This window comes from Antrostomus carolinensis, unplaced genomic scaffold (genome assembly GCF_000700745.2).
Source record: "Antrostomus carolinensis isolate BGI_N321 unplaced genomic scaffold, ASM70074v2 scaffold4199, whole genome shotgun sequence".
NCBI lineage: Eukaryota > Metazoa > Chordata > Aves > Caprimulgiformes > Caprimulgidae > Antrostomus > Antrostomus carolinensis.
Window position 1 is genome coordinate 50,788 of NW_010337716.1, and position 22,203 is coordinate 72,990.

Sequence of the window (22,203 nt, forward strand, 5' to 3'; positions counted from 1 at the left end):
ACCTTCAAACAGACTCACACTCAGTGCTTGAAAACTGTGCCAGCATCAGCATGTACATACATGTCTTTTGCTTCTGGCAGTGACAAGTGCTAGCTCCTAACACGGCAGCAAACTTCAGTCCCTTCTCACCATTCTCAGGTAGTTCATCAGGCTGGTGCCGTGCTGCCAGATCTGGGCAGACCCACAGGACAGGGGCTTCACACCAATCTCCTGGCTCCGGTTCAGCTCCTGCACGGCAGTCACCACAGCATACACAGCATCAAACAACAAGGCAGAAGAGAGCTGTGGGGAAAAGGAAGAAAAACATTAAGACAGGAAGATAAAAATCAAGCCTCCTGCTGCACCCTCAGGACCTTGCAGCAAGCAGAGTCCTTCTTTGACTGCTGCTTTGAAAGGCAGACCCACAAGAAATGAGGTTTTGCTAGATCTGCTTCTCAAGCAGCTAGGCCCTGGCTTTCATATCTCGTAGAGACCACCTAGGCTGTTACCTGCTCTGTAGGGACACTGCTGAAGGAATGTCCAGCACACAAAGCTCATCCCCTCTCATTCTCATCTTTGCTTTCTTTGCCTTTAATCAGATTTCTTTGCCCATCAAGCCTTGAAAATTGTGGGTTTTGCCCATGCACAACCGTTTTGATGTTTTTGATCTAATTATTAATCAGCTATTTGCTCTCTCGTGTTCACTGTTGTGACTAAGATTTCTCTTTCAATTATTGTCACATCCTGACTCTGCTGGAATTAAGCTGCTGCAGTTCATTACTATCAAGGCTACGTTTTCCTCATGGCTACTTCTCAGAGCATCCTCTTACCCTCCCAGCTCCCAGCAATGGGTTTGGTCCCTAACCTGGGGCTCCTTTCCCCCACCTCACCCTGTTTGTGACTTATGGCACTTCAGCAGTATCCACATCACTATTCCTCCCACAGCCTGATTGGGTTTATTCACTTCTGCCAGTGGCCCTGCAGGGACAATCTCGCCCAGTTCAATCATCCCAACAAACCTTTGGCTTCAGCTCTGTTACTAACTGGAACAGTAAGCCAGATTTAACCCTGCTTGATCTTACTCGGATCAATAATAAAACCTCCTTGACCACAATGGCCCAGGACTAGGTAGTAAACAAGCAGCACAAAACCTTAAAACATAGGAGCTGGCAGGAGTCAAGAGGCACGATTCCAGCCTAATGCTAGGAAAACCCCAAACACCAGCTCTAATGGCACCAGTAACTTCTCACTCTTCCAGCTCTGGTACAGACTCCTATTTGCTCTATAATATTCACTCTATCACATTCCTCTTGCACGTACCAGTTTAATCTGTTTTACACAAATAGCATCTCGGGATTCTCCAGTGAGCACTGAGCAACTTGAGTGGCACCTATCAGTCTTGCATCCGACCTGTCTCCATGCAACAAGCAGTACCTTTGGTCATATATGTTGAGAGCTTTCTGCTAATAATGAGGATTGACTGGCTCCAGAGCTATGACATTTTATTACAGCTATTTCACAGCAGGTAAACTGTAACACCAGAGGAGCTGAGCAGCCTGAGGACACACAAGGAATTGATGGCAGAGGGGGAACAGAAATTTGGCATCCTGTTCCCTATCCTGCCTCAGCTATGAGATACCACAGGTCCCTTTGCAATGACAGCAAGCCTGTCTCCTGCATTTCTTTCCTTCTCTTCAGGGGTAAGTTTGCTAAGGGTTTTTTTTTTTTTGTTAATATTCATATCTGACTTAAACATTCCTCTCCCAAGAAGCATTTTCCAGAGCTTCCTTAAGGAACTGACACATCCTTCTCTCTACCTATCTTTTTTACCTTTTATACAAGCTCTTTTCCTAATAGGACCTCTTCAGTTTGTCCTGTCCTCAGTCCCCATTCCATGAAGCTCTTTAGTATATACTTATTTTAACTGTGGACCAAATCCCATTCAAGTTACAGGATACCATACCTGATTAGCAATTGCTTTCCTGAATCAGGAACCATATGAATGTCAGCTGGACAAACAAAATTCTTAGGAGAGCAAACGCAATGCCTGAAACCCCAAAGTTTCACCGTCTCACACCAGAATACTGTCCCAACATTTTAATTGTCTCCTGCTGGGTTTTCATTTCCATTTTTTCCTGAACAGTTAATGATCTCTTATTAGCTGGTGAGCAAGAGACGTGTAGATCTTAGTGAAGCATTTGACATTATTGATTGTAATATTTTACTCCTTAGCCTCGAACAATTTGTTAGAATTTCTGGCAGCCCTCTTATGATTTCAAGCAATTTAGGGATTACAGAGGGGGCTGTGATACCCGAGCACTACCCAGGTACACTACAGTTCCTTGCTGGATGCAACACTCCTTCCTCCCAACACCCCAGCTACCCCTCTAGAAACTAACAGCAAGTTAAGCATGGTTGAGTGGAAGATCCCACTTTATTTTTTATTTACAGAAATTTCCCATGTAAAGGCCATGTTTAAAGGTAAACTGGTCTCTAGGGAAACATGAACACACTTGGCTAGTCTAGGTTTTGCCATGAGGGTTGTTTTTTTTTTTCTTTTCTTCCTAAAATATTATCATCTGTATCTTTGCCCCCAAACATAACACAGAGAATTAAAACCATTAAAATCCTGTGAAATAGACTTTACAATCTGGATTTTATTCAATGACATAAACACTTAATTACAAACATCTGTTTTAGCCTAAATTCTAATTACCTAATCTAGCCATCTGTAATTTGAATGATTTTCTCTGATTTCCTTTCTTTGCAATGTGATTAATGAGAATGGCATTAGAGCAAGCAGCTCCCTCCTTCCTCAGATGCTTTCTCAGCTCTATAGCAAGAAAGCCCTGGGATTTTGCAGCTCACGGGAAACCTCCCTCCTGTCACTTCCAGCTGTTGAGCTTCCTTTTCTCTTTTTAGCTTTCCACGAGATATCTGCTTTCCAGGACTAAAGGGTGAAGTTCTTACACAGAGAGATGCTCTCTGGGAGACAAGACCTGCCAGATTTCCAACAGCAGAGACAATGCATGGCAAAATGGTACTGGATTTCCCTCACAGACATAGGAGAGGAAACACATGCCCTGCCTGGGAATATTTCACTTCACCTCTGCTTTGTATCTTCACCACTCAGGGCAAGGCCCTTTTCTCATCACTTGGTGCCTGGCATATTGGTGACGGGAGCCTTGCTATGAACATAGAGTGAACCTTCCCATTATCAGAAAGAGTCTTTTGGTTAAGGCTCTACCCTAAGGTTGAGGAGAACCAAACCCACTTTCCCACTGTGTTGTAGATTCCCTGACTCTGATATAACAGGAAAAGTTACTTCCCTTCCATGCCTCAATTCCCCAATTTGTACAAGAAGAATAACAGTCCCTCCTGAGAAGCTGCCCACCAGCTAGCACAAGAGGAGCTGCCTAGCACAGCCAAGAGTAGGCACACAGTGGGTGTTTGGGAAGGCACTGCAGCTCCCAGGCAGGTCCCCTAATGACAGCAGGGCTGGAACTGTCTAGATCAGGGAGATGCAGCGTGGCCAAGCCCCCTCTCTCCAGATACATCCTCCCTGGCCAGGGAGGAAGCCTGATGTATGGCTGATTACACTTTATAAATGAATGAAAGGAGCATCCAGCTGACTTAATATTACACTGATGGATGATTTAGGCTCAGCTCACAAACCAAACAGCTCCATTCAGCTCTGAACTCCTTTAAAAAAAAAAAAAATTGCTGCAGTGAGACATACTCTTGCATCCTTCCACCTACAGATTTTGCTGGTTGTTCAGGACAACACAGGTAAGAAGGCAGACCAAGATCCATTATTTCCCCATCACACCTGCTACGGTCCTGTTCCTACTGTCTTCTGTTTGTGCTGTTAGAAGGAAATTTATTTTTAATACCTCCAAACAGTCCCTGCAACTGTCATCCAAACATGAAGCTTCCTGGTAGCAATCCTATAGAGATTTAGCAGGGCAGACAGCAAACTCACTGCAGCCACCTGCATCCAGGAAGGCTGGGAGGAGGGGAAGCAGGATAGTCCCAGGCACATAGTAACCATGGCCTGAGCTCCCTGCCAAACCAATAGGATGTGGAGAGAAAGGGCAGAAAGCTCCTTATTTTGCCTGCTTAAGATCACTTTATAGTGATAACAAGGAGGTTTTCAGCAGTACACAGCTGCCTCAGCTTGTCAAGGGGACTCTGAGTTCATTAAAAATGATGCAAAGGGTTCCACTGATGACATTTTCTCTCTCCCTTCCTCCAGCTCCAGCTGTGCCCTCCCCTCCCCACATCCCTGATTTGGCAAATCAGCTTTGCAAACCTGCCTGGTTATGAAGAGTCCCTAGGGAAGATTTCGGTGCTGATCTGCACACTCATCAGGGAGATGTTACAGCATGCCACATAACACAGCCCCTTGGTATCTGCCTAAGCCCTTTCTGTGCTATTTGCATCCAGACTCCCTCTTCCTCAAGCCATTTTCCTTAAGGTAAATACACAGGGACAAATTTCACAAGGGGGACACTGAATCAGGGCTGCATCATCCCCTGAAACCACAGACTAAATATAATTCAAATTAAGATTAGGCTTGAATTTAAAGCTGTACAGCCATTCAAGTTACAGACAAGGCCTTTAAAGCTCTATACCCACATGGTTCCCCAAGGTCCCTTTGGGCAACCACAGGCTTTCAACATCACCTTAGTATTCTCCAGATCTGGAGGCTCTCCTGTAAGTCACACCTTGACATTCCGAGTCCTCTCCTACCTGCTTAACTCAACTAAGGTGCTCTGACTGGTTCATTCATCCCATTCCTGGATTGCCATCTACCTGAGACGAATAACCATGAAAGACAATCCAAGGTACAGCAGTACAACAGCAGTCTGGTGATATGACCAAGCTCTTTAGCACAGGGGTTACCTGGATTAAATAAGCAGTCAATACCATGCAACCATACATTTGAGACCAGAGATTCTACCTCTGCATGGTCTTCATTCACACTGCATTGCCAATGTCTTCTCAGAACCAGCCTGCAGCTCTTTTCATAGGTTTTTCCTGATGGTTTATAGCAACTTCTGACTCAGGGAGGCTGTGGACAATGGGAATAAGTTTTACTTACTGCTGGCCCAGTAAAAGGAGCATGATCACAATTCTCCTGCCAGGACTGGTTGAGACTCTGAACAAACTCTTGGAAGAAAGCGTGAGACTGGTTGAAAATGGAAAATCCCAGGATGTTGACTCGATCATCCAGAAGGCTGTCCAGGCGCTGGAGGGAAAACTCCTAAAGCAGCCCAAAACAGAACAACAGGATTAGGGAAGAAAATAGGCACCAAAAGCTCCAAAACCACTCAATACCTTTGAAGGTATTGCTGTCAATACCTTTCTTCACTATTTTTAATTTCCCCTGAGAGCACCCTGAATTGGACCCCAGCCTGGGTGGCAAACATCATCTGCTGAGTGAAGCTGCTCTACAACCACCAGATCCAATTCAGTGATATAAATTTTAAACCCTGTTTAAAACCCCTGCCCCTGTGGAGGATGGTAAGGTGCTTTGACTGTGGGCTTTGGTGTGGGGGGCCCATCCTCTTGCATTTCTAGAGAGCCAAGTGGTAAGAGGTATAAAAATGACTGCATTAAAAAAAAAGAAAGGCAGAAAGAGAGCTCTATTTTGCTACTCACATCAATGGAAGCAGTTACATGACAAAGCCAGTTTCCTGTAGAGGAGTCCAGCCCTCCTTGTCCTATTAGCAGGAAATAACGGTGCCTTCCTCACTAATTTCTCTTTTGCTAATTGCTAAAACGGAGTGAAAAGGTGGGAGTAATAGTTTCACAAACTGCTGCATACTCATTCTCTTCCATCACTAATACGAATGTCTTTTGGCTCTGTGGACTATAAGATCTCAGTGAGTCAAGTCATTTTTTATCTTTCCTGCGTATACGTGCACGTAGGAACAATGTCTGTAAATCTCTGAAACATGGAGTTACAAGACGATTCCAGCACTGCAAACTCCCATGAGGATGCGATCAGACACAGGATTAAGTGCATTTTGGACACAACCACATTAACGTTAGGTAACATGAAATTGCCTGTGAACTATTGATTCATTTGAATGATATTATCCTCCTGCCTTCCTGACAGGTGATCCATTTACCCACGGCATCCTATCAACCCACACAACAAGGGCAGATGGCTAATGAGGACCTGGGCCTGGGGAGATCCTGGATGCAAGCAGAGCAGCAGGGGATAAGTTGAACCCCTGCAAAATACTACCTCCCCCTGAGGCAGAAGTCAAATTGTGTGGGGCACAACGTGAGCAGCTGTCTGACTGCCCTCTTGGCTTCCTCATAGCAGAAAGAAAATGAGATGTTATGTACCAAAACAGCCACAGAGTCCAAGGCTTCAGTCTCAGGCCAGACCAACCCAATCTCAAGGCAGCTGAAATTAGTGCCTTTATTTATTAGGCTTTTTCTCCCCTGAAAACACTTCAAAGCTTTTGAGTTTGCTCAGGCCCTGTCAGGTTCGTTACATTCTACTCCTTAAATTAGCAATTCCTGGGTGAGGGAATGAGCCTCACTGGTCTCAATTCACTGGGGGAAACTGAGGCAGGGGTGCAATTTGCCCCGGTCGCGCAGCAGTCACAAGGCTGAACCCATGGGTACAGTCTGCTCAGGCTGGCTGAGTGGTGGGGTCTGTCTCAGTGCCCGACTCAGCTCCCTGCACAGCTTTTGGGAGGGATCCCCAACTGCATCAGCCCAATTTCCCTGGGGAAATACCTGCGTCCTGCCAAGGATGGAGGCAGCTCACTGCCCAACAAAGCCATCACAGGCAGACCCGGACATGCTGCCCTTGGAGTCAATAACTTGCTCTGGTTCAAATGTTAATAGCAGCTTCTTCCCAATTCCCATCAGTGGTGGTTGGTCATCATGAGCTTCAGTCTTTTTCTACAGTTAGTGCTCTCCATATCTGTTTTTTTCCAGGCAAGCTTCCAGCTGCAGAAAACCCCATCTCTGTTGCTGTCATGCTCATAAAGCATCCACATCTGTAACATACAGGGACCGACTGGCCTGTACGTGACCCTGTCCCTTCCCTCTGCTCCAACTCTGCCTTTAAATGCTTCACCACAGATGTGCACAAGAGCATTTTGTGGGGCCAGGACAGAAACAAGCAAATGAGCCGTGAGCTGCCTATGCAATAAGATGGAGATAAACCGTCCTTGAGGGACACATTCATTTGCAATGGGATAAGAGAGGTTTGGTAGGGTCAGGCTTGCTACGGAGGGCAAAGGGATGACAGCATCCAGATATTCCAGTACCTGCCGGCTCAGCTTCCATCCCCATTTGTTTTTTCCCTTTCCAACACAGTCATTCACCACGCTTGACATTTCCAAACCCACGTTTTGCAAACACAAGCTCATTTGCCATTCAAGGCCTGCACCACTCAGCTGGTTTCCAGAGCCTGACACCCCATCCATCAGCCCCGGTCCTACCTCCTGCCCTGCCTCCCCAACGGCAAGTGATGGCTGAGCCTCTGACACTGCCTGGCAAGAGGTCAGGAAAAGAGGTGGAAAACCCCACTCTTGGAGCTGATCTCAGATGGCTCCTCTCACCACACGTTTGCATGCAAGTGTGAACACATTTACCTTGTCAAAGATCAGACTGAGGCAGAGAAAGACTGTTCAAGATTTGAGAAGCAAGACTCAGACACGTGAATGGCTCTGTAGCGGGTGCACAGGGATTTGGTGTCAGATACAAGGATTTCTCATTGAGATGTACTGAAGCTGACTTTTGCCTAAGCTAGGAAAAAATTTAAGCAGTCCAAGCACACTAAGGTACAGGTACCTGACCTTGCCTTGACTGCTAAACAAAGCTGGTGGAGCTAGGGCTTACATGGAATAGTTTCACAGCTGCCTTGCCTCTCTTCTCCTCCTGTAGTTACTCTTCCTTATCTGCAGTGCTGGCTGCTGCTGTTGCAGGCTAGGAGATAGCTTTCCAATGCAATAAGAGCAAGGAGCCATTAGAAAAAATAGCTCAGACCTGTCAGCAGATCCTGTTTAAAGTGGGACTCCAAGCCCTGGTGCACCTCATCCTAGCCTCCTTCACCTGTGCAAATACAGCTTTGTAACCACGCGCTTTCAGGCAAGATCGGGGTACCTGGTGAGCACAAGAGGGTGTGAATCAAAGAAATGGGTGCAAACAGCATCTCCCTCATTACCTTCTATTCCACTGCCAGTTTTTCCCTCTCTCTACACTGGAACAATTGCAATAGTTGACCAGCACTTTGCCCTCTGTCTCAGTCCAGCTCCTTTATGCCAACCAGTGCAACCTGAGGCACAGAGAACACCTTTAAAAATCATGCCAAGGTGAATTTCAGGTACGCAAAAATCCTGGCTGCCTGAATTCTTCCCCTTCTTTTCAGTCTGTTTTTTAAAGCACCCACCAAAAGTCAATATTCTGCTTCATGATATCTTAGAAAAAGTAGGCCCTGAGGGTCTGCAGCCAAAATTAATGAACTTTTACAGAAGAAAAATCCCCAGGCTTTGCTCAAATCACAGCAAATTCTGCAGGAGCAAGAGGCAATTACAGTGTAGATTTTGACTTCTACTACAGGGCTGCAACAACTAAATGTGTGCTATTAAATAACAACACTTAGCAATTCTATGGCACTCTATATTTTCAAAGTGCTAGGCACACATTAGCTAATTGAATACAAAGGGGTTCCCTGGGAGACAGTACTGGAGGGTTATTAGAGGATGAAGTCACTCTTGGGTTTCTGTGCTTCATGCGGCACTCGACCTACATTCTCTCTTTACAGCAACAGACAAAACCTATGGAGTGACCCAAACATTTAGATCATTGGGAGAACTTGGATAATAAAAGCCACATAGCCAAGCTCTGTAATTCATGATTTTAAAGCCATGAGCTTGGATTTTCTGGTGTCTCTAGCTCTGAGTTATGATGAGGAGATGTACAGGGTATAGTCTCCATTCCATTAGAAACATAAACACATAAGGTGCAACAAGCATATTTCTCAGTACAAGTCTCTCAGCTTCCACATCTGGATTGCATGCCAGCCGATCCCAACCAGGACTCGGCACCCACAAGCCCTTTCCCACCTCAGCTCGCACTGGCAACAGAGCTCCTACAATGTGCCAGTGGGTTTCTGATGGAAATCCCCCGCCTGCCCTGCTGGTTTCACTCTGGCTCTGTCACAGAGCAACACCTTGCTCCTCATACTGTCACAGCACAGCGTTGGGTCAGTGTACAAAGTCACAGCTGCCTCGCCCTGTGGGGACACCCGCAAGGAAATTATTGTGCCCACAAGACAGAGGAGTAAACTGAAGCACAGAGGAAAAAAAAACCAAAACAAAGTTATTAAAAACCTAACAGCACAATTTAACTTAAGAGAGACACAGATAAACAACATGCCTTACAATGCAAAACATCAAAGCCAGCCTTCATACTCAAGCATATAACTAATGAAGTATCCTGCCAAACCTGCACTTAAGTGATGCTCTCCCAGACTAAAGTGGACTCCACAAATGATGTCCAGGTCTTCCCTCGCTACTGGCCCCAATGCCACCCATCACACCCTCCCTCCCAAGCCTAAGAAGAAGATGCAGACTTCTGTGTGGAAGAGGGCTTTATTTGTGTCATAACAGGCTGCCTGATAAGCAAATGTATTTTAAAGTGTGGAGCTGCAAACCCACGAGACCTCCCTGTGCTGCCACGCTGTGGTCTCACTCCAGCCAGTGGCTCCTGGTAATTGCTCACCCTGCAGTGGCGAGACGGCCAGTTTGCTATTCAGTGCTCTGCATCAGCTACTGAGCTCCTTCCAGCTTTATCGATTTAGCTGGTGATATTGTTCTGCATCCCATTTGTGTGTGCAGAACCTCGCTCCCTGACTCGATTCTTATCACATTTTTAATAACCTCGATCACCCAGGAAGCAGGAAGACGGTGGACACTACCTGCATGCCGGACACAAGTATAAAGATGGGCTTATTTCATTTGTAGTGACTCCAAGACCTTCCCACACCCTGCTTGACCTCACCCCACCCCAATCCCCTGGAAGGAACAAGATTTGTTCAATTCAATCTACTAAGATGTCATTCCCCCCCCCCAACTCACACACACACACACCTGGTTATCTTCCTCTCTTAATTACTGCAAGGACTTTATTGGATTTTTGGATCTGCTGATTAGCAGCATCCAAAACAGACTCTGATGCTGTCATTGCTCAGCAGGAGTAACTCCTGGTGCTGTAAGCTCAGCAGGCTGCACTGACCTCATTCCCCTCGGTCCCAGCCAAGGATCCAGCCCTATGACAGCGGTAAAGGCTGATTTACACCAGGCACAGGCTTGCTGTAGGTCCAGAACACACTGTACCGTTCCTTCTCTATTTTTATGTGGGATGGGAAGGAGAATACTGAGCCAAGGCTTCCATTTCTCTATTAAGCCCTCACTCTGGCAAAACTTCCACTTCAAGAGTATTTGGTGCTTAGAAAAGCTGTCACCCTCCAAACACAGGCTTTCAATTCCCATACTGAGATTGCCTGGCAGCTTTTATGCAAGAGCCAAACCTTCAGCTAGTGCAAAGTCAGCACTGCTCTAGTGACTTCACTGCTGATATCACTGGATGCCAATGTGCATCATTATTCACCATTTTAAGGTTAACCAGAGGAGATAAAGTATCTCAGCTCTTGGTTCTTTGAGCAAACGAAACTCTCTCCAGTGCATCTCTCCCCAGGCCATGGGTGTCAGGACTAGTACCCTTAGTGCAAAGGGGCAGAAGGTACCATCCTGGTCCTGTTTACACTGAACAGATCTGGTGCAACTGCTCTGCAGTCACTCGAGTTTTTCACAGTTCAGGCATGAACAACATGTTGAGTCTGGAGCGAGACTCGCTGACAGAAGAGAGTAGAAGGCCTCCTCTTCCTCCAGAGACACCCAAATAAATAACTCAAATATGGATTCCTCACAAGAAGCCTGAAAAAACTTTAGGTTCCTGTGTCTCTGAGGTACCCCCTATAGCTCTCTAGTACTGATGGAGATCATTAACAGCAGCAAGAGTACAAGGAAGACATGCAAATCAACAAAGGACACAAAATACAGTTTAAAGTGAGTGACTTCCCCAGGGGACTGGGGGTAGCTCCCGCCCTCATCCATAACAGAGTCACCAGCCTTGTGCATGGCTGCATGCTCATTACCTGGCTGGGACATTTGGCCCCTGCAATGGTCAATTCTTCACAATCTGGCACCAATTTCTCCTCTGAGACTGTCGAACCCCTTCCGCTAGATGTAGCACTGGAGAAAATACCTGCCTTTGCCTCTCTGGATCCTGTTGCCCTCAGAGCTGAGCTGTTGAGTCTGTTAATCATGCCTAAGCTCCTCTAAGAACACATTTATTTATTTACTCAAGTGGACAATATTATGTTAAGTGCTTTATGGTTTTCTTGAAAGGCTCAGTATATTTATAAACTATTGACAAGAGTCAATAAGTTTATAATGGGCCACATGTAAAAATCAATTTCTCTGAAAGAAAAAAAAAAAAAGTCATCACAGCAACAAATTGTGGCCTTTTGAGCTGGTAAGTGAATGTGAGAGATCTACCCAAAGCACTATTATTCAGCCATTCATGTAGTTAAAGAGGAACTGTGATCTCAGTGAACTCAGGGACAATTTAGGGGAACTTTCCATATATAGATTCTGGTTGCTCTTACCAACTTGATGCATCACAAAAGCATCAGTGTGCCATATGCCCAGAAGGATAGGTCTTTTACCTCCTCATGCAAGGAGGCAAAAGCATCAGTGTGCCATATGCCCAGGATAGGTCTTTTACCTCCTCATGCAAGGAGAGCTATTAAATTTTGGAGGCTATTTGTCAAACGAGAGCACTTTAGGAAAATACATTGCCTACATCCTTAGTAAAAGCAATTTACTTCAACTTCTCTGCAGGGAGCCTGGGGTTTGAAGAATGACAAATCCTCAAAGAGCAAAGAGGTCAAGTGCTAATGTTGGGACCTGAAAAGCACAGCTCTTGGAAAACAAGGGGTAGGAAGTCTGAAAGACAAATAGGACATGACAGCACGAGGGCAGAGGGAAAAAGATAGGTTTGCTCTCACAGCAAAGGGCTTGGGCTATATCAGAGAGAATGATTTACTCAAAAGCTGGAAATCAAGTACAGGATGGACTCTGACCAACACATAAAGAAAACCTAAAACAGGTAAGGCAGCACAGGCAGCAAAACACAGGGAGGCACAGTTATCACTTCATCTAAATCCTCCTTTCCCCATGCTAACTAGAATGAGGAGATATTGCTCTGGTATCCTTGCAAAACCTGATTTGTTTGCTCTGCTACCACATGCCACTGAAAATATGAACCATAAATCCAGGGAACTATCGGGACTCTACAAAAAGGTTTGCATCAGCTGCTGGGAATCAGGAAGGCTGACTGGACTGCAAGGTAAAATTTGTCAGAGTATAACAAGAGAGTCCCTGTTCTTCATTGGCACAAGGGAGAGCGAGGGTGCTTGTGGCTGACAGACCTGGTGCAGCAGGGCCAAACACCATGGCTTTGCTGGAACTCATGCTGCAGAACCAGACACAGAAAGAGAAGGTCATTTCACCAAGAGAAGGTCATTTCACAACAGCAGGACTAAAAACCTAAACTTCACAGCCCTGGTCAAATACTAAGCTGTAGTCCACTCTCCCTCTGCTTTACTTGATGTCATTCCCTCCTTCCAAAGGATGTTACCATAATGACAAGCTGCTCCTCAAACATGTGATGCTGTCTGGGTGACTTGGATACTAGTTTCCCCTCCAGTTCCAATGGGGCAGCTGGAGCAACAATTCAGCTTTCAAAACCTCATCTTATATGAAGGCCAATCTCCTTATAAGTCACTAAACAAAGAAGAAAAAACAGAAAACAAAAAAACCCAAACCAAAACTGATTTATCTGGTCTCTGGAAATTGAATGCAGCAGCTGTTTTATCAGCAACACCACCTCCACACAAACCTGCATCCAATGAATAGACCATCTGACTTAAGGCACTAGTAAAACTCCTTTACACCTTCCTTATTACAGTAATAATTTTAATTGTTTCAATTATTTCCATTTAATCTTCTTGATAAATGCTTTGAAATTTAAGTCTAGCCTGAGGTCCATACATTATATTAGAAAAAAGCCCCAAACAAACACACAAAAAAAACAACAACAAAAACACCAAATGGGGGGAACGGGGGGAAGGACAAAACAAACAACAAGCTACAAAGAATTAACAAGCTAAAAGAATTAATAGTAGCACAGGATTTTGTAGGCATCCAACACCCCTTCTGCTCTCTGCTGCTGATTTCAAGGATTTCCAGCACTAGGAGGAACATTTTTTTCTGTGCACAACCACCTGCTTGTAATGCTCTATTTATGTATTGGCATTATTATTATTATTATGGAGCACACCATTGCCCCCTTACATGGTCATAAGCTGCATGGACACAGAGAAAGCCTGTGCCCTGCCAGGGAGCAGCGAAGGGATGGCGAGCAGCTCCGAGCTCATCCCAGCACTGCACAAGCCAAGGTGCAGGGAGCAGCTGGCCCCTGGGTCAGCATTTGCCATTAACCATTGAGAAATTTCAGCCCTCTCAGAAGGGTGAGTCCCAGAGCAGGGCAGTTTGTCACCATGTAGAGATGTCAGGCAGAAACTTGGGTCAAACCAAGATTATTTTTTTGCAAGGGGACTGAGGACAATGGGTGTTCAATTGCCATGAGTACCCTGAACGCAGATGATGGACACGGGGAAGAAAAACCCAACCAACCTGCTCTATTCTGCAAGTTTCATTAAGACTCCTAGAAAATTTGTTGAGCTTCTGTTGCTGACAAAAAGGGTCCTTTGAGCTGGCTGAAGGAGGCTGATAATGAATTTGCATGCAGTAAATTAGCCTGTGGGTATTTTTACATTGGGCTGTTCGCCTTGGCTCTGATGAAAATGCACTGGGGGCCGAGGACTTCCTCCTCATTGCTCCTGCAATCTCCTGCCAAAGGCTGGCATCTGCCTTCACGTGCTGCTCTGCCTGCCCACTGAACAGCAGGGATTGCAACGCCGATGCTATCTGCAGTCATCAGGCTGGCTATGGAGGGGCCGTCACCCCCAAATCGCTCTCCCCATGGACTGGGGCCAAGTGAGTTGCAGCAACTTGCCTCCATCTAACACTCCACAGAGAGAAGAGCTGCGATACACAACTAGCTGTTGGCTGGGATGTGCTTATTAAATAAAATTAATGCTAGATGACAGAAACAGAATTCCCTTCTAGTGCCGCCAGGCAGGTGTTTAATTCAGCATTTTATCCCCTTTTCTTTTTTTGCCTGAAATATTTTTCCATCTCCAAGTAGCTTAATGCTACACAGACTGTCTGTTCCTCTTCTGATGGTTTCTCCCTCCATTTAAAGCCATCTTTTTGCTTGCTCCCTTTGACAGCAGTTCACTATGATTTTATCTTTTCTATTAGGCAGTGATTGCAAAACCTCAGAGGGTTCATTAGAAGCTTGATAATCCCTCCAGATTTATTAGTCTAAATTGCACACTCCCATCTTTCATCCCCATTTAAATATTACTAATTTCCTTAAACACCTCTTCCATCTGCCCAGGTTTTGCCCGATGTCACCTTTCTTTAACTGTCCCTGCCAAAAATCCAGTTAGTTCTGCTGACGGCCGGTCTTTTGGACAAACTGGTAAAATAACCTGGGTAAACAGATTAATATCCTGTGAGAGTGAATGGCAACAAAATTCATTTCTTTCTCACCTGCTTAGCTGCCATAACTGCATTACACTAGATGAATGAGTTTCAAAGACAAATTTCACCTCTTGATCTCAGGCAAATGTATAATCACACCCATGCTCAAAACTAGTGTGGTGGTGGTGGTGAGCTTATAGTTATTTCTGTGGTCCAAGCACCATCCAGGAGCATGGACTCCACTGTGCTGGTCCTGTACAAATAGAAAACCCTTATGATGTTCATAGTCTCGGTCTGTGCAGTGCACAGCAACTGCCAGGACTGAGGAGGGCAATTGGAAGAAGAAACAGTTGTTGGGACCGGAGGGCAAAAACAAAACTATTGCTGGGACATGACTGGAATGGTTAGTTTTGTGAGCAGGGTCTGATGGGGACAGCCACCATCTCTTACCAGCTCTACCAGCAGCACAGTGGAAGAAGAAACAGTTATTGGGACCAGAGGGCAAAAACAAAACTACTTGTTGGGACATGACTGGAATGGTTAGTGTTGTGAGCAGGGTCTGATGGGGACAGTCACCATCTCTTACCAGCTCTACCAGCAGCACAGCTACACCCAGACTCAGGGCTGGCACTAGGGGTGAGAAAGCACAAAGCAGCAGCCACTGCCTTAAAAAGAAACCCCAAACAACCTTCACCTCCCGAGGGCACAGCTCTGCCTCCCATCACCATCACTGGCTGATCCCCTCCAGGTACATCCATTCCCTTTTGCTTTCCTGCCCAGTGCCAATCATGCATGGGGATAAACAGGAGCAGTGATGCTTGTTCTTGCTGGACTGATAGGGAACAAGGTTAGGACCTATGGATTGAGCACTAAGCAGGAATCAGAATGTTATTAGTTCAGGTAGGAAGCTAGTAGCTTTTTTTTTTTTCCCCCTGCATTCTTCTGGTTTCTCCCTTCCCCATCGCTCCTGCATTCTCTGCCTCAGTTGCTCTCTTGGCTTTCAACCCCTCAATTTCCCTCCTTCCCCCTCCTCCTCTCCACTCCAGCTCTCCTGCCTACACGTTTGGCTCCATCCGTTCCCGTCTGTCTCCCACCCAAACACAAAGCGTGATTCAGCTCTTGGCTTTCCTGGCACACGCACACCCTGGCATAAATATTAATAGAAATTAGAGAATATGAGTATCATTTGGGGTTGGAAGGCACCTCCACTTAATCATGCAGCCCATCCTGCTGCGCTCAGATTTCCATCATCCCCACACCAGCATTAATAGGTAGGTATCTGGTCTCCCCAGCAGTAGCGTTTCCCCCACACCACTTGGCAGCCTGTTCAAGAGCCTTGTGGCTGCTGCAGCAAGAGAAGTTTCTCTGATGTTTATTTTGGGTTTCCCCCTGCTGCTGCTTAAGCCCATTACTCCTTGTTTAGCACAGTATTCAGGGATTTAAACCGCACGATCCCCCCATTAATGTTATTAGTAGCTATAAAGCCAAATCACCAGGGGCCATACTGAAGATATACCCCGCTCTGCCTCTCAACATTTATGGTATCATCTTTCCTTTGTCTCATACAGCTGCTCTCAAAGGAGTAACAGAAAAACACGGGGCTGCAAGTCCCCTCCACACGCCTGCCCCAGCGCAGCCTGCCCTTCTCCCAGTGCAGGGAACAGGCTCGGGGGCTGACACCTCCAGTGTAACCCTCCCAAGCCCTCAGTCAGGAACCACTCATCTGCTGGTGCTTCCCAAGGACTCACACACCTCCACACCAGTTCCAGCTTAAATGTCTACAAATCCTGCCTTTGGCAGCTGCATGGGACTGATGGGCGCTGCTGGGCACCCGTCAGCTTTCACCTCCTGAAGGTCAGGGCAAGACTTCCCCTGATTGATGCTCAGGTTTGCAGTGGGACATCCCTCCTTGTCTCCTTCCCTCTCCACTGTGAATCCCCTGCTCCACCAGCACATGGCTCTTCCCAATGCTCCCAACAAACCAGGAAGATCAGCTCCCATTAACATGGCTCTACACACACATGGGAAAAAAGCCAAAAAAAAGTCTTACCAGATTAGTGAAGATATACGTGTAATAGGCAGACGCCATTCCCAGTTCAGCTGCCTGTGAAGGAGAGGAAAGGAGATTAGACCAGAGCCTGACAATCTTCAATCTCCACTCCAGCAAGGCAGAGACTGGGCCACATTTGCTTTTTCATCCTTATCGCTCCGTGCGAGTGCTGCTGTCTTCCTGCAGGCAGGGAAGGGTGGGACACAGCAGCACAATTTGACCTGTGAAATTAAAGTCTGGGGAACCAATTTTTCAGCAGAACCAAGCCTACCTCCAAGGTCTCCTCTCCGTGACAGCACTGACAAAGCGCCTGCACAGGGGCTGCCTGGCAGAGAGAAACCACCTGACACTGCACAAGCTGCAGCTCCAGACCCCCATGACCATCCCTGCTACCTCTGCAGCACTCTGCAAGATGACATTCAGGGATTTCTGCATGTGGCCCATCCTGTGGCTGTATCCAGCCAAGGAGGACAACCTGGAAGGAAAATGCCCATTGGAAGCAAAAGCTTTTGCACCCCTACCAGCAACGGACCATACAGACCCCAGCAATGCAAGGTCCTGCAGCCCCAGCCCAAGGCCTCCAGAGCCCCTTGGGGGCTCTTATGGTTGGACCCGATGATCTTAAAGGTCTTTTCCAACCAAAATGATCATACAATTCTATGAGGAATTCCTTGGGTGCACTGTGCATTTGGAGGAAAGCGAGGCTGGCTGAGGTTTGCTGCTTTTCTCCTGTGTGACTATCAACATCTTTTTGCACATAATGAGGGGAAGCAGCAGTTGAGAGAGCTCAGTGCTTGTCTCTTTTCTCTACAAACACTGTGATGCAGAGAGCAAGGTAGAAAAAACTATTCTGGAGTTACAGAAAAAGGACACTCATCCCAGTGGTGGTTTTCCCACATGTATCACTCAGAGTTAGGCTCCAGTCCTGCAAATTAATTAGAATGAAACCTAGTAACTCAGACTGTTCTCCAGAATTTAGACAGGGTTGTGATGGCCACAGAAACAGAAAAAAAAAGAGAGGAAAAGTGTATGGAGATGCAGAGAGGACAGAGATTTTTTCCATGGAATGATCTGTTCTACTGATCACAGACCAGATTATTGAAGTCCTTTTCCAAAATTCCTAATTCTCAGTAAACAAGGAGTTGATTGTGGGAACAGATGTTCAGGAAAGTAGAGGATTAATCTGCAGATCCCCCTGAAAGCCTATGTTTCACTGCCAAGCACAGCTGGTCTCAAATCATGCTTCCGGACCTTGGCAAAGAGGTTTTCCCATCACCCCAGACCACACAGAGGAACTGGAGACAGGGAAGGAAGGACCAAAGCAGCACCTTCTTACTTGGTTTTAGTCCCTTTCCATCTCCCCCAGAAGCTGACAGATGGCAACAACACAAAGTGAGTGAAGGAAAGATGCAGAGAAGGGGAAGCTTACATTGCACCTCTCTCCATTCCTGCCTGTTCTTTACCAACTTCTGTGCAAAACCGAGGTCACCACCACTGCAGTGGGAGTGGACATAGATTAGATGCCCACAGATGACTGATGGTGGCTTACATCTGGCTGTGCCCCTGCCCTTCAGTTGCACATTGTCACCCTGTCCCTTGCACAGGTGGCAAAACAGACATAGCAAAGTCATTTGACCAAAAGAGCACCATGACTCCAGAGGAAGCTGTTGATCTGCCCTTCAGCCAGCTTTCCAGCCAGCTGCCTAATTTTTAAGCCCCTACACAATAAAAGCTGGTGCCCATTTCCCTCCCTTCTCACTTCCTGGGGACAGCAATAATGTCAGCTCTCCCTCTGACCCACTTTGAAGTCAGTGCATTTGATTTCAAGAGCAGAAAATCAAAGCAAGCAACAAAGTGCTTCCTGCGAGCATCGCTCCCATCCATTTAATGTGCCCACTGGCAGGTGGGCAGCTGGGCAGCTGGGATGGGCTGGTAATCGAGGAAGCAACCATGTGTCTCCAGACCATATGTGGAGGGTAAGAAATGAGAAATTGCAATTTCTCTCATTGTCTGAGGCTAGGACTAGAATCCTGAGGCAGGTTTTACACAAGTCACTTTCAGACCTATAGTGCATTTTTCTTGCTTCTGGTGACCTATGGGCAGGGGTTAAGGATCTACCTGCTTGCTCACCACAACCTCTCTCCCCTGCTCTGGTTGCACCTCTATAAAGAAAATACTTTCTAGCCATCCAAGGTGCAAGAAGTTGCCAGTCAGAAGCTCATTATTTATTACCTTCCATTCCTATAATCCTCTAGCCAGGAAGACTACATCAGGTTTTACTGAACTGCTGAAAAATCATGGCAATCTCCAACATCTTTATCAGCCATGGCAGAAGGATGCTGGAGCCAGGAAGGGAGACTGCGGTGCCTGAAGAGCACTGCTGTGTGCCTGTGGGAAGTCACTATAGCAACAGAGGAGGGGGACAGCCCTCAGCAGCCAGGCAGCAGGCAACAGGGACCAGGAGAAAAAAAAAAAGAGAAAGAAAAACAACAACAACAAAAATCCCACCAAAACCCCCCTCCCTACATAGAGGGAATCCAAAACTCCCCCTATCTCACTTATTTAGAAATGGAAAATTGCAAGCAGTGGAATAAAAATCTTAAGCAGAGACAGGGAATAATAAAAACAGCTCTAATGGTTTCTGCTGGCTGTCAGCAGGGATAAATCTGATAGAGTCAAGGCCTTTGAATGACTGACTCCCCCTGATAACACAGCCAGGACACCGTGTGTAATGCCTGCATCAACAGCCAAGGGGGGAACCCATCACTTGGATCCCGCATCCATTCAGGAAAGTACTACTTGTTCCTTCCAGGATGTGGGATACTACACACAACTTTAGACTCCATCTGGAGTCACTGCTCAATTTTGAAGTTGACTATCAAAACAAATGCTAAAAACTGCAGCAAGAGACCATTTAAAAATAAACATGATTAAAATAAAATCTTGGTTAATAAGATAATAAAAAAGGAAGCAAAAAAGTTAGAAATGTACTTGGAGATAAAAGAAAAAACTATGGCACTGACTGACTCATTTCAGAGCACTAAGCAGCCCTCCACTGCTGTTTGATGGCAATAGAAGCCACGAGCACTTCTAGAAAGCAAACACATCAGCTCAGAGCAATTAAACCAGATACAGTCCTGGAAAGAGAGAGCACATTATTTTCCCCAGAAACTCCATCACTAGCAATTCCCCTCTCAGCAGAGACCATTTCCACTGTTGCTGCAGGAATTTTTACACTCCATTATCATAGGACACCTGCATGTGCACGCTCATGTACTGCACGCCGTATCTCGTTCAGTGGAAGCAGCCACATGTACGACTGTGACAAGAGACACTTACCTTCTGCAAAATGGTATGAGACATGGAAGCGTTGGCATGCACAATGATAGTAGCTGTTTTGTCATCTCGGATCTCTTTTAGAAGAGGGGTAGGATCCCGGCTGTCATCCAGCATCCGAACTGAGAGGGTGTCCTTGGAAATGAGGAACTGCCGAAGCAACTTCTCTAGGTTTAAAAGGCCTTCAAATAAAAGGGAGAAAAAAACAAGCACTTTTAAATTTTATGCTTGGCTCAAAAAGCATTTCTTCTATGGCCCAGAGTCATCCCTGGTAGGAAGCAGTCCTGCAGTTCTCTGTCTGTGCTGCAAAGGAAAGGATTTGGGGCTGCAGCACAGGCTTGGGCCAGCAGGGAATGGGAAACAATAGAGCTACTCCAGCTGTTCTCCAGACAAAACGTGGCCCCAAAGGCTTCTTGGGAAGAGATAAGATCACTGATACAAATTCACTCAGAACCCCAGAGTCCAAACAAGTTCTCCATTATCTTCTTGCATACAGGATTCTTCTGGTTATTGCTGGTTGATGGAGGATGATTCCTCCTCCTGAGCCTTTGTATTACTAGCTCCCAAACTAAGTGCCCTGCAAGGCACAGCTTGATACACCTTGGAGATCTTAAAGCACTCTGATGGAAAGCTGCTATCTTCCAAGGGCATGTGTCAATGACAACAACCTTAGGTCTACATAAAAAAAAAAAGAATTGTGACTATGGTCCTAGAACTGTGCATAGTTACTTGTGGACTGGGAATTCCTAGAGCAACAAGAAGCCAATAATAAAACAAAAAACCCAGCATATTTGGTCCTTTATGGAGAAATTAGAGAGTAAAGTAGGACAACATTTGTAGTCCAGCAGCTTCATCACTGGGCAAGGTCTCTGGAGACCCACCTTCCACCTCCACGTCAAAGCCCTCTTCCCCTCTTTCTGCCCTGCCACCTGCATTTCTGCTTCCCCCATGCCCCCATTGAGCCCAGTGCCCCAGCACAGTGCATCCCTCTTCTCCTCAGGCAGCATCTGGATGTGATCAGCCATGGGAAAGAGCCAGGAGTCTGGCTACCTTGGCACTCCCCATGTGGCCTGCAGGACCAAGTTTCCCCTTCAGATGGGAACTGAAGAAAATAAGTAATAATCAGTGAGCACCCACATGGATGAGTCCTGACTTCCCTGGATTTGTGCCCTATTGCCTTGAGCTCTTCTGACTGAAGTTTTTTCCTGTAGCTAGGTCATTGCAACCATAGCTTCCTTGATGTCTAATAAGACGCCAAAGCTCTTGCTGCAGCTTTTCTTAGTCAAGGCAGCATATTTGATAGAGTCTGTCTCTTCTACCCAGCTGCTGAGTTTCATCAGGAAATAACCTCCTGTCAAGTTTGATTGACCAAAGAGACCACCAGATGTAATCATTAGCAAGACAGACGGCTATCATGGTCACAGATCCTGTCCCTACAGAAAGACAATCCTAAAAGAAGGGGGAAAACTGAACTGAAGGAAACTGGAAAGGACAGAACTATCAGCAGAAGCACGTCCCAGCTGGCAAAGGGGCAGAACCCATCCTCAAGTCAGAGCTCTGCTCTTAACCCAACTGTACTTTTGCCTGCCTTAAACCACTCATTCACCAGAGGGTCAGGGGCTGGGGAAGCAACACAACACGATGTGATCAGCGTCAGAGTGCGCTGCTTTCAAGGACTCCCAGTGTTCTGCAAAGGTAATAAAGCAGTGCATTAAAAGAGATACATCCAAGATGAGGAGCCTCTCATTCACAATGAGTGTTTTTCAGCAAGCCAAGTTTGCACTGAGCTCTTTACAATGATTTGCCTCTTACCTTTTCTCTGAGTACAGGCAGGAGGCTCAGCAAGGGACTACAAAACCAGCAGCAGCCAGGACTTCTCTGGATCACACTGGTTTCTTTTTCTTTCTCACTAGCTACTGAATTCACTCTGTACAGGACACATGGACTAGACCTCACATGAATACTTTTTTGTGTGCCAGCTCAAGTGAACAGTAAATTTTACCTAAGCCCTTCATTTGATCCTTGTGGGGTTTATTTTCACCTTATTCCACATCTGCATGGGACCAGACAAATTGCTGGAAGTAACAGGCCTAAGAATACCAAGTTTACTTACAGCTCATCCCAGCA

At 46.2% G+C, this 22,203-nt stretch overlaps 1 protein-coding gene across 1 annotated transcript in view; it reads right to left on the bottom strand.

Moving 5' to 3' along the window:
* The window catches only part of LOC104530611 (glutamate receptor ionotropic, kainate 4), a 127,265-nt gene that overhangs the window by 39,158 nt on the left and 65,904 nt on the right, over positions 1 to 22,203 (bottom strand). The window contains exons 5-8 of the mRNA XM_010175258.2: positions 20,080 to 20,258; positions 16,741 to 16,794; positions 5,084 to 5,245; positions 130 to 282 (exon numbers count right to left, since the gene is read on the bottom strand). Coding sequence (XP_010173560.1) covers positions 130 to 282; positions 5,084 to 5,245; positions 16,741 to 16,794; positions 20,080 to 20,258 — 548 coding nt within the window. The remainder of the gene's footprint in view (positions 1 to 129; positions 283 to 5,083; positions 5,246 to 16,740; positions 16,795 to 20,079; positions 20,259 to 22,203) is intronic.